Source organism: Myotis myotis, unplaced genomic scaffold (assembly GCF_014108235.1).
Source record: "Myotis myotis isolate mMyoMyo1 unplaced genomic scaffold, mMyoMyo1.p scaffold_m19_p_12, whole genome shotgun sequence".
In the NCBI taxonomy this organism is placed as follows: Eukaryota; Metazoa; Chordata; class Mammalia; order Chiroptera; family Vespertilionidae; genus Myotis; species Myotis myotis.
In genome coordinates, this window is record NW_023416316.1 from 637,395 (window position 1) to 648,464 (window position 11,070).

Here is an 11,070-nt window from a genome sequence, read left to right on the forward strand (position 1 = left end):
CCATCTCTCCCTGCCCCATCCTCTCCCTGCCCCACCCTCTCCCCTGCCCCAATCTCTCCCTGCCCCATCTCTCCCTGTCCTCATCCTCCTCCCCATCCTCCTGCCCCATCTCCCTGCCCCATCTCTCCCTGCCCCATCTCTCCTGCCCCATCTCTCCCTGCCCCATCTCTCCCCTGCCCACCTCTCCCTGCCCACCTCTCCCTGCCCCATCTCTCCCTGCCCCATCTCTCCTTCTCATCTCCTCCCTGCCCCCATCTCTCCTGCTCTCATCTCTCATGCCCCATCTCTCCTGCCCCACCTCTCCCTGCCCCATCTCTCCCTGCCCCATCTCTCCCTGCCCATCTCTCCTTCTCATCTCTCCTGCCACCATCTCTCCTGCCCCATCTCCTCCCTGCCCCCATCTCTCCTTCCCCACTCTTCCCTGCCCCATCTCTCCCTGCCCCATCTCTCCCTGCCCCACCTGCTCCATCCTGCCCCATCTCTCCTGCCCCATCCTCCCTGCCCCATCTCTCCTGTCCTCATCTCTCCTGGCCCATCTCCCTGTTATTCTCTCCTGCAAATCTCTCCTGCCCCCCATCTCTCCCTGCCCCATCTCTCCTGCCCCATCTCTCCTGCACCATCTCTCCCTGCCCCATCTCTCCTGCCCCATCTCTCCCTGCCCCATCTCTCCTGCCCCATCTCTCCTGCCCCATCTCTCCCTGCCCCATCTCTCCCTGCCCCACTCTCCCTGCCCCATCTCTCCCTGCCCCATCTCTCCCTGCCCCATCTCTCCTGCCCCATCTCTCCCTGCCCCACCTCTCCCTGCCCCATCTCTCCCTGCCCCATCTCTCCTGCCCCATCTCTCCCTGCCCCATCTCTCCCTGCCCCATCTCTCCTGCCCCATCTCTCCTGCCCCATCTCTCCCTGCCCATCTCTCCCTGCCCCATCTCTCCCTCCCCCATCTCTCCCTGCCCCATCTCTCCCTGCCCCATCTCTCCCTGCCCCATCTCTCCCTGCCCCATCTCTCCCTGTCTCATCTCTCCTGCCCCATCTCTCCTGCCCCATCTCTCCTGTCTCATCTCTCCCTGCCCATCTCTCCTGTTCATCTCTCCCTGCCCCATCTCTCCTGTCTCATCTCTCCCTGCCCCATCTCCTTGCCCATCTTTCCCTGCCCATCTCTCCCTGCCCCATCTCTCCCTGCCCCATCTCTCCTGTCTCATCTCTCCCTGCCCCATCTCTCCCTGCCCCATCTCTCCCTGCCCCATCTCTCCTGCCCATCTCTCCCTGCCCCATCTCTCCCTGCCCCATCTCTCCCTGCCCCATCTCTCCGTCTCTCTCTGCCCCATCTCTCCTGCCCCATCTCTCCTGCCCCATTTCTGCCCATCTCTCCTGCCCATCTCTCCCTGCCCATCTCTCCCTGCCCCATCTCTCCCTGCCCCATCTCTCCCTGCCCCATCTCTCCTGCCCTCTCTCCTGCCCATCTCTCCCTGCCCCATCTCTCCTGTCCCATCTCTCCCTGCCCCATCTCTCCTGCCCCATCTCTCCCTGCCCCATCTCTCCTGCCATCTCTCCTGCCCCATTCTCTCCCTGCCCCATCTCTCCCTGCCCCATCTCTCCTGCCCCTCCTCCTCCCCATCTCTCCTGCCCCATCTCTCCTGCCCCACCTCTCCCTCTCTCCCTGTCTCATCTCTCCCTGCCCCATCTCTCCCTGCCCCATCTCTCCTGCCCCATCTCTCCTGCCCCACTTCCCTGCCCCACTCTCTCCCTGCCCCATCTCTCCCTGCCCTCTCTCCTCCTCTCCCCCGCCCATCTCTCCCTGCCCCATCTCTCCCTGCCCCATCTCTCCCTGCCCCATCTCTCCCTGCCCCATCTCTCCTGCCCTCCCTCATCTCTCCTGCCTCATTCTCTCCCTGCCCCATCTCTCCCTCTCATCTCTCCTGTCTCATCTCTCCCTGCCCCATCTCTCCCTGCCCCATCTCCTCTCTCCTGCCACTCTCCCTGCCCCATCTCTCCTGCCCCATCTCTCCTGCCCATCTCTCCTCCCATCTCCCCTGCCCCATCTCTCCCTGCCCCATCCTCTCATCTCTCCTGCATCTCTCCTGTCTCATCTCTCCCTGCCCCATCTCTCCTGTCTCATCTCTCCCTGCCCCATCTCTTCCTGCCCATCTCTCCCTGCCCCATCTCTCCCTGCCCCATCTCTCCCTGCCCCATCTCTCCCTGCCCATCTCTCCCTGCCCATTCTCTCCTGCCCCATCTCTCCTGCCCCACTCTCCTGCCCCATCTCTCCGTCTCATCTCTCCTGTCCCATCTCTCCCTGCCCCATCTCTCCCTGCCCCATCTCTCCTGTCTCATCTCTCCTGCCCATCTCTCCTTGCTCATCTCTCCCTGCCCCATCTCTCCCTGTCTCATCTCTCCTGTCTCATCTCTCCCTGCCCCATCTCTCTCCCATCTCTCCTGTCTCATCTCTCCCTGCCCCATCTCTCCCATCTCTCCTGCCATCTCTCCCTCCCCATCTCTCCCTGCCCCATCTCTCGCCCCATCTCTCCCTGCCCCATCTCTCCCTGTCTCATCTCTCCCTGTCTCATCTCTCCCTGCCCCACTCCCTCTCTCCCTGTCTCATCTCTCCCTGTCTCATCTCTCCCTGCCCCATCTCTCCCTGCCCCATCTCTCCTGCTTCATCTCTCCCTGCCCCATCTCTCCCTGTCTCATCTCTCCCTGTCTCATCTCTCTCCCTGCCCATCTCTCCTCCTGTCTCATCTCTCCTGTCTCATCTCTCCCTGCCCCATCTCTCCCTGCCCCATCCTCTCCCTGCCCCAATCTCTCCCTGCCCCATCTCTCCCTGCCCCATCTCTCCTGTCTCATCTCTCCCTGCCCCATCTCTCCTGTCGCATCTCTCCCTGGCCCCATCCTCTCCCTGTCTCATCTCTCCCTGTCTCATCTCTCCCTGCCCCATCTCTCCCTGTCTCATCTCTCCTGTCTCATCTCTCCTGCCCCATCTCTCCCTGCCCATCTCTCCCTGCCCCATCTCTCCCTGCCCCATCTCTCCCTGCCCCATCTCTCCCTGCCCCATCTCTCCCTGCCCCATCTCTCCCTGCCCCATCTCTCCTGTCTCATCTCTCCCTGCCCCATCTCTCCTGCCCCATCTCTCCTGCCCCATCTCTCCCTGCTCCATCTCTCCCTGCCCCATCTCTCCTGTCTCATCTCTCCCTGCCCCATCTCTCCCTGCCCCATCTCTCCCTGCCCCATCTCTCCTGCCCCATCTCTCCCTGCACCATCTCTCCTGTCTCATCTCTCCCTGCCCCATCTCTCCCTGCCCCATCTCTCCCTGCCCCATCTCTCCCTGCCCCATCTCTCCTGCCCCATCTCTCCCTGCCCCATCTCTCCCTGCCCCATCTCTCCCTGCCCCATCTCTCCCTGCACCATCTCTCCTGTCTCATCTCTCCCTGCCCCATCTCTCCCTGCCCCATCTCTCCCTGCCCCATCTCTCCCTGCCCCATCTCTCCCTGCCCCATCTCTCCCTGCCCCATCTCTCCTGCCCCATCTCTCCCTGCCCCATCTCTCCCTGCCCCATCTCTCCCTGCCCCATCTCTCCCTGCCCCATCTCTCCTGTCTCATCTCTCCCTGCCCCATCTCTCCCTGCACCATCTTTCCTAGGCTCCACTGAGGCCCGGGATCTTCCCATGTGTCTGTTAGACTCGCGCAGCGTCTCCTGGCCTTCTTGCAGGCAGTCAAGCGGCCGACGGGGCGAGGCCTGGCTTGCGGAGCGGATGCCAGGGCCTGGAGCATGCAGCCTGCTAGGTGGGGGGCTGGAGACTCCTACCACGCCCCCAGCCCTGGCTCTCACAGGGCCACCCTCAGAGGCAGGAGGTGAGGCAGGCGCTGGGAATCGCTTCCCCATCCTGGGTCCCCAGCCTCCCCTCACAGCCTTGGCCACTGTGCAGATGACTCCAGAATCCGAAAGCTTCCCCGCCCCACCGCCCCAGACCTCAGTCCACACCCTCCCCCTACAGCTGGCTGCCCGTGGCCTCAGATGGGCCACCTCCTGCCACTCGCTCTGCCTCAACTTCTCGCCTCCTGAGTCTCACTCCTCTACCCGGAGGCAAGGACTCCACCTTCAGCATCTCCGGCTTTTGCCAGGCTCTCCAGGGACGGGGAGCTCACTACCTGACATCACGCCTCCCTCTATGGTCTGAGTACAAGGTCCTTCCACACCTGAGCTTTCCTGTGACACCCCCTCCACACACATGTGCGCGCGCGCACACACACACACACACACACACACACACACACACACACACCGGGCGCAGTTCTGGCTTCTGCGACCCATCCCTCCCCCACAGGAAAGGACCAGGGTCAATTGCCCCCTCTCTGCCCATCCATTTCGCCCCATGCTAAACCCATGCCCCGGTGAGGCGGCCGCCCAGGCCCCCAGACCTACCCAGGACGTCGGCAGACTTCTTCCGCTCCACAATCTGGATGTCTCGGGCGCCAGCCGGGATGTGGGTCACCAGGGAGTAGCCTGGGGGAGATTAGACGGCGCTGGGCGGCGGGTCTGGCCACGGCCACCGCCTCTCAATTGGAAAGGCAACCAGAGCCTCGAACCTGCAACCGAGGTGCATGCCCTGGACCGGGAATCAAACCTGCACCCTTCAGTCCTCGGGCTGATGCTCTAACCACTGAACACCCAGCCAAGGCAGCACTGGCTTTTTTGGGGGGAGGGGCAGCGGTAGTGTTGGCCAATTCCCATGGTGTAAACACTCCCATGGGGCCGATGGCTGCTCCCCGTGCGATGCCACTGGGCGCATCCCTTGCTGCTGTGGTAGCGCCACCGGACAGATGCATGTCACACAGGCAGGCGATCGGGAAATGAGGCTCATTCATTTGAATGTGGGCGCATAGACGTTCATTTTAAATCAGCGCCAGCTCCCGAGGTCCCTGAGCACGGCGGCCTCGCACTGCAGGGCCTCACGGTGACGAGCGACCACACATTCGCCAGGGAAGAGGGTCGGCCGGTGGTGGGGACCAGACCCCGAAGCAAGGCCACCTGGGTTCAGGCCCAGCCGCCATCCCGGCTGCGTGACCAGAGGCTGCTTCTTCACCTCTCTGTCTCCACGTTTGCCTCGAGGAGCTGGTGCGAGGTGCACGGGGCACACCCCGGGAGTTAGTGGGGGTTGTTTGAGGGACAGCCCCAGCCCCCGACGCTGAGAGTTCTGTGAGGCATGAACCGCATCTACGTAACCTTCCCTCAGCCTCCGCGTCTGGCGCACAGTAGGTGCTCAGAAAGGGACACACTGACCGAAGGCTGGTCCGCGTCTCCCTGCAAGGACCTGGCGGAAGGCCCTGCAGGCAGGTGTGACGGGCAGGGAGGAATCCCAGGGGCCTTCCTCAAACCCCACCTCCATAGTGAGGCCTCTGCCCAGCCCACTCACAATCCGTAACAAATACACCCCCACCCTCAGAAACATGGACTCTGCAGAATGGGGCGCCCCAGAATCTGTGAGCCCAAACTCAGCTCTGTCAGCCGTGAGGGTGGGACTCGTGCCTTGGTTTCCCCGTAAGTGTGACATTCACACCTCCCTGCATGGCTGCAAACGCCAAGCGTGGCCCCAAGCCAAGCGTGCGCTGAGCACGGTTCTCAGAGGTGCTCCACAGAGAGCTGCTCCTCATTCCCAGCCAGCGGAGGCCGGGGGCCTCCCAGAGCACCGGCACCCACTTGGGCGGCACCCACCTGGGGGAGGATCAGGTGGCCCGCGCGGGGGCGGGGGCGGGGGGGGGACTTGCGTGGTGCCACTCAGCGGGGTGGAGACGGGCTCCCCGTGCTCCCGGAGGTGGGAGCCCCATGCTCTTACTGAGGTTGGCGTTCCCCTTGCGGTAGGTGCCCGTCACGTGGGTGCAGCTGCTCCCGTCGCCCTGGCAGACGCCGCACTTGTCCAGCGTGTGGGTGGAGAAGAGCACCCCGTCACAGCCGATGGGCTGCGGGAGGAGAGGCGGAGAGCGCCGCTGGGAGCGCGCCGCGGCCCGGGCCCCCGGGGCCGCCCCGCCTCGGCGGGCAGCGGGCGGTCGGCGCAACGAGACCAGCGGAACTTGTGCTACAATGTTTAACAACCTCACATTTTCCAGACACGCAGACCCCGCGCAGGTCGGCGAGCTTGCAGGACGTGCCGTCGCGGGCGGGCACCATGAGCTGCCGCTGGCCGTCCACGGTGGTGCAGTGCAGGTCGCAGGGCTTGCTGGAGATGTGCACGTAGTCATCTGGGGGGACGGGGCCTCTCAGGATCGGGGGCCGGGTTCAGGGGCTCCCCTCTCCTTCCACGGAGACGGCGCCCCCCACCCCCCGGGGCACAGAGAGGGAAACAGGGGCCTGGAGAGTGGGAGGGACTTGCGGGGGCCTCGGGGGCTGGAATGCACCATGATGCGGGCTCTGTGCCTCCCGCCTCTGCCTTCTTGGGGTGGGGGGGCAGGTCCCCCTGGCAGGAGGCTGAGCCCCCTGGTGGCCTGGGCTGCTGGCCCGGGGCCCCCTGCACGCGCCCACAGCGGGAAAGGCCAGCTCGTTTATTCTGCCGCCTCAACTCCCCCTGACCTTCGACAAGGCCCTCCCTCTGGGCCAGTTTGCCCATCTGCCCTCCCACTGTCCCCAGGGGCTGGCCCATCGGGAGCGGGTCTTCCCAGGGTTGGGAACCCCCCCACCCCTCACTGTGCTCCCCGCAGGCAGCCAGGGCCAGGTACCGGGGTACAGGGGCTTCCACTGGTGCGTCCGCCCGTTGTACACGTGGGAGTTGAAGGAGATACACTGCTCCTCCCGGAAGCTCCTCCCGTCCGGCGGACACTCCTGGGGGCGAGAAGGCGGGGTGGTGGGGGGAGGCTCGGAGGAACTCGGCCGACAAAGGCGTTTCTGTCCGGGCCCAGCAGGAAGTGGCGGCCGCCGAGGTGGCCTCTCCTCTCTGCGTCTCACCGGCTCGCTCTCGGGAGGAGCGGGGACGAGAGGAAGGACAGCGGCTGTCCCTCACACTGTCCCCAGGGGCTCCGGTGGGACCCTGTCGTGTCCCTGCCACCCCGGCTCCCCCGGCCCCCCAGCCCCCAGTGTGTCCCCGGCTGGAGGGGCTGAGGCGGGGCCCAGGGCAGAGGGGAGCGCCCAGGACGGGCGGCGGGTCCCCCTCGGAGCCCACGAGCGTCCAGGAGGACAGCTGACCCTTGAAGCCAACACAGAGGCTGTGGCCACTTGGTCCCTCCAGCCCCTAGCCCCCTGCACGTGTGCACACGCGGACACACGCAGACACACACAGACACCAGACACGGGATCGCGCGGAGCTGGAATGCACCCTGATGGGCAAACGCCCCCACCCTCGGGGCTGGCTCTGCCCAGGCCCCGGCGCTCAGGCTCACGCTGGCTCTGGCCCCACCAAGCGCTGCCAGGAGCCCAGCCGCAGGTGGCAGCCCCGGGTCGCCCGGAGGGTCCCCTCTGTGCAGAGGCCGCTGTGCGGGGCTGGGCTGCCCGGCTTCACAGGGGCCGGACACCTGGCGAATGTCGGTCTCCCCGCAAACTCCCGGCGCAGGACTGGTGAGCAAAGGGGGGCTTCGGCCAGAGACCCCGGCCCTGGAGCTGCTGCTCCGCCAGCAGCAGTGAGGCCTCTGGCCCTGCCATGCGGGGCTCACAGTGGGCACGGGGATCTGATTGCTGGGCCGGGGCCTGGTCACCTTCTCTTCACAGGATGTAAGGGCAGGCCCAGGGCGGGGCCCACCTGGGACCTGCGGGGGGCAGGGAGGGTAGGGTCGGGGCCCCAGGGGGCGGAGCCTCACCTGGACGCGGCACAGCTGGTACCGCTTGGAGGTGCCCGTGCAGGTTCGGTTCCCAGCGTCGGTGATGGACGTCCTCCTGGCGGGAAGACAGGGGCTCTGAGCCGGCGCTGGGGCCGCCAGCTGCAGCCCCCACCCTCACCTGCCCCCCAGGGCCTCGGGCCCCCGAGCTGCCCCCAATTCCTCTGACCTGGGGGTCCTCCCTCCCCACTCAAGCTTGCCAGCCCTTCTCATCGCACAGGGGTTCAAGCCATCGGGGGCGTCTCCCAGCCCCGTCTCAGCGGAGGGGGTGTCCTATAAACCTCGACTTCCCCGTCACGGAGCACAGTGCCTTGCACCCAGAATTAATCACCAGAATAAGGACATTGGCCGTATACAGGCCCTGCCCAGAAGCACACACACGTATCATCGTGGGTTCTCAGGTGTCAGGGGGCTCCGCATCCCCTCCACCCACAGATGAGGACGCAGGTGCTCAGAGAGGCTCAGTAACCTGCCCAAGGTCACACAGCGAGGAAGTGGCAGAGACAAGATTTGAACCCGGGTCTGCCCGACAGTAGCTGCTGCACCAGATGCTTTTCCCTGTGTTTATTCAACTCAGGTCTTCAGAGGAGAGGGCCATGGGCCTCGCGCCCCCACCCTCCCCAGCCTTAGAAATGGGTCCTGCTCGCTCACCAAAGGCCTGTGCCCAGTCCCTGGAGCAGGACGAACCCCAGGACGCCGGGTCCCTCCCTGGCCTGTGCTGCTCACCCTGACACCCTTCCCAGCCCAAGACCCTCCCTCACCCGCTGCCCCGGCTGAGGGCCAGGTACCCACCCTCAGGCCAGCCCCGGGGGTCCCGTGCCCGGCCCGCACCTCTGCTGGAGGCAGTGCCGCTCCCGGGACGTCACCCCGGTCCCACAGCTGCGGGAACACGCCGTCCACTTGGTCCACTCCCCCCACCAGGAGGCAGTGGCGTCCGCGCCCGCCTCCAGGCTGTTGGACACGGGGTTGTTGTCCTGCAGAGACCCGCAGGTTAGGGGCTAGAGCGCTGGCGGGACCGGCTGCCGCCCTGGGCCCTGGACAGCACGGCCACTTGGCAGCCCGGGCTCAGGGGTCAGCGTCGTCCTGGAGGGGATCCCAGGGAGTTGGGGGCCCCAGGTCCTTCCCATTTTGAGATCTGGAACATCCTGGGGTCCCGGGGACCTACCTAACCTCCCCGACTTCTCTCTCCTGAGCAGCCCGGGGCCCAGCCCGGGTTCTGCAGGACACGCGCCCCCCTCTACGCGCCTCCTGGACGTCACTCTGAGGGAGGCGGTCAGCCCTCGGCCCGTCCTGCTGGGTGGTCAGGGCTCCAAGTGGCCAGGGCCCCCACTCAGGGGCCGGTCTGACACGTGTTCCTGGCAGGAGGGGGCTGTGGGAAGGCAGCCCGGGACACCGGCCACACAGCCCCTGTGACATCCTCCCATCGGGGTGAGGGCCCATGCTCCCCACTCACCGTGGCTCCAGTGGACGCCACGCCCCCAGCCACGAGTGCCGCAGCCAGCAGGGACCAGGCCCAGCGTGAAGGCCGCCGTCCACGGTCCATCCTGGAAGCAAGGCCACCGTCACCCCAGGCCAGGCCAGCTCCTCCGTCCGCTGACCAGGGTCCACCTGGGGGCAAAGCCCTCGGGACCCACCCAGGGCCAGGGCCACGGGGTTATCTGGGATCTGTTAGTGGTGGCTGCCCGGGGGCCTGGGGGGAGGGCTCGGCGAGCGACTAGAGATGCCTGCCAAGGGCGACACAGTGGCCGTGGTGTGCGTGCTAAGCCTGCACCCCCCGGCCTGAGGGCACTTGGGGTCACGTGCTGCTTCAACTCAGACACCCGAGCGCCCTGGGGACACCTGTGGAGAAAAGCAGGGGGGAAGGGGGGCTGCAGCCTGGACTTGGCCTGTCGCCCGGCCCAGCGAGAGCACCTTGGGTCTTACCTGATCGGTGCCGGCTGGCCACGTGAGAATGACCTCCTCCAGGGTGGGTCCCTGGATGCCCCCACCCTGGGACGCAGGGGCTCCCGGCACACTCGCCCCCAGACCCAGAGCACATCCCGGCACTGGGCTAGTTCCAGGCGAAGAGGCATGAAGGTCCCCCACCGCCATAGTCCTGACCCAGCTCCTCCGAACCGCCCCCTCTCCGCCCACCTCTCCTCCACCAAACCCTCCCTCCCGTGCGCTCAGGCACCTGCCAGTTTCAGGCGCTGTGCCAATAGCACCCTGGCACCCCAAGGATGCCTCTGCCATGGACAGGACAGCACTGCACCCTGGGGATGGGAGCTGGCGCCCCCACCTCCCCAGCTGCCTGCCCTCCCCACCCATCTGGCCCCTCCCCCGGGAGCCTCCATCTGCGTCCCCCCACCAGCCTGGGGCCAGCGGAGCCCCTGGAGGTCCCGAGGTCCCGCTGGCTAATTGGCGCTCCGGCTCCTGCCTGCGGGCTGGATGGAGACAGGTGCTGAGCCTGCCTCACACTTGGTTTTCATTAAGGCTCCAGACACCGCTGGCTGCAGGCCAGGCCCGGCTCACGCGGGATCCAGCCCTCCCTGGGGTCCAAAGACGGCCAGCGGCCAGCGGGAGGGGTTCGCATGCACAGGAGAGCTGCAGGCATCTGAGGCTGGAGGCGGAGGGCCACCCTCGCCGCGCTCCTGGGGGCTGGACCCCTCCCCCGGGCCGCCTCCGGTTACACAGCACCCCGGGGGCTGGGGGACGCCCGGGGAGCCTGGGCTGCACGCCGTACCGGGCGGCTCCGCGGGACGCGGGCGGTGGAGGTGCCCTACCTGTCCCGGGCGGCAGGTTGTCCTCGGAGAGGGGCTGAGTGGCCGCGGGAGGCGGCGCCAGGTGCGTGTGCAGGGGCTGCTGCGTGCGGAGGGCTGCGGGCTCCCCGCTCCCCTTCCTCCGGCTCCCGCCCTCCTCCGCTTCAAAGAGCACCCACGAGCGGGGGTTCCCAGGGCGGCGCGCAGCCCAGTGGCGGCTCCGCAGCGCGGCCGCCTTTATAGCTGTCAGGCAGACAGGGAGGAACTCACACTTCCCACCAGGCTGCTCCCCCCGCCCGCAGCGGCCTGGCGCACACTTTAACCCGCTCCGCGCCTCTGGAGCCCGGCCAGGCCGGCCCAGCTGCCTGCTCACTGCTGCTTGGCCTGGGAGCAGCCAGCAGGGCGGCCGCCTTCCCGGCCGGAGCTCAGAGTGGTGCGACCTGTGTCCAGACGGAGCGGCCTCTGGCCGGGGGGTCGCAGCGGAAGCCGAGCCTTGGCCCGGCTGATTCTGCCTCCAGAGGGGCCTGGTCTCTAGCGC

General features: G+C 66.7%; 1 protein-coding gene across 1 annotated transcript in view; it reads right to left on the minus strand.

The window, feature by feature from the left end:
• ADAMTSL2 (ADAMTS like 2) overlaps positions 1–10,760 on the minus strand; it is a 31,793-nt gene extending 21,033 nt beyond the window's left edge. The window contains exons 1-8 of the mRNA XM_036329194.1: positions 10,557–10,760; positions 9,248–9,338; positions 8,626–8,768; positions 7,777–7,852; positions 6,706–6,808; positions 6,086–6,231; positions 5,829–5,952; positions 4,418–4,498 (exon numbers count right to left, since the gene is read on the minus strand). Of these exons, the coding sequence (XP_036185087.1) occupies positions 4,418–4,498; positions 5,829–5,952; positions 6,086–6,231; positions 6,706–6,808; positions 7,777–7,852; positions 8,626–8,768; positions 9,248–9,337 (763 nt within the window). The 5' untranslated portion in view covers position 9,338; positions 10,557–10,760. The remainder of the gene's footprint in view (positions 1–4,417; positions 4,499–5,828; positions 5,953–6,085; positions 6,232–6,705; positions 6,809–7,776; positions 7,853–8,625; positions 8,769–9,247; positions 9,339–10,556) is intronic.
• Between the last annotated feature and the right edge of the window lie 310 nt (positions 10,761–11,070).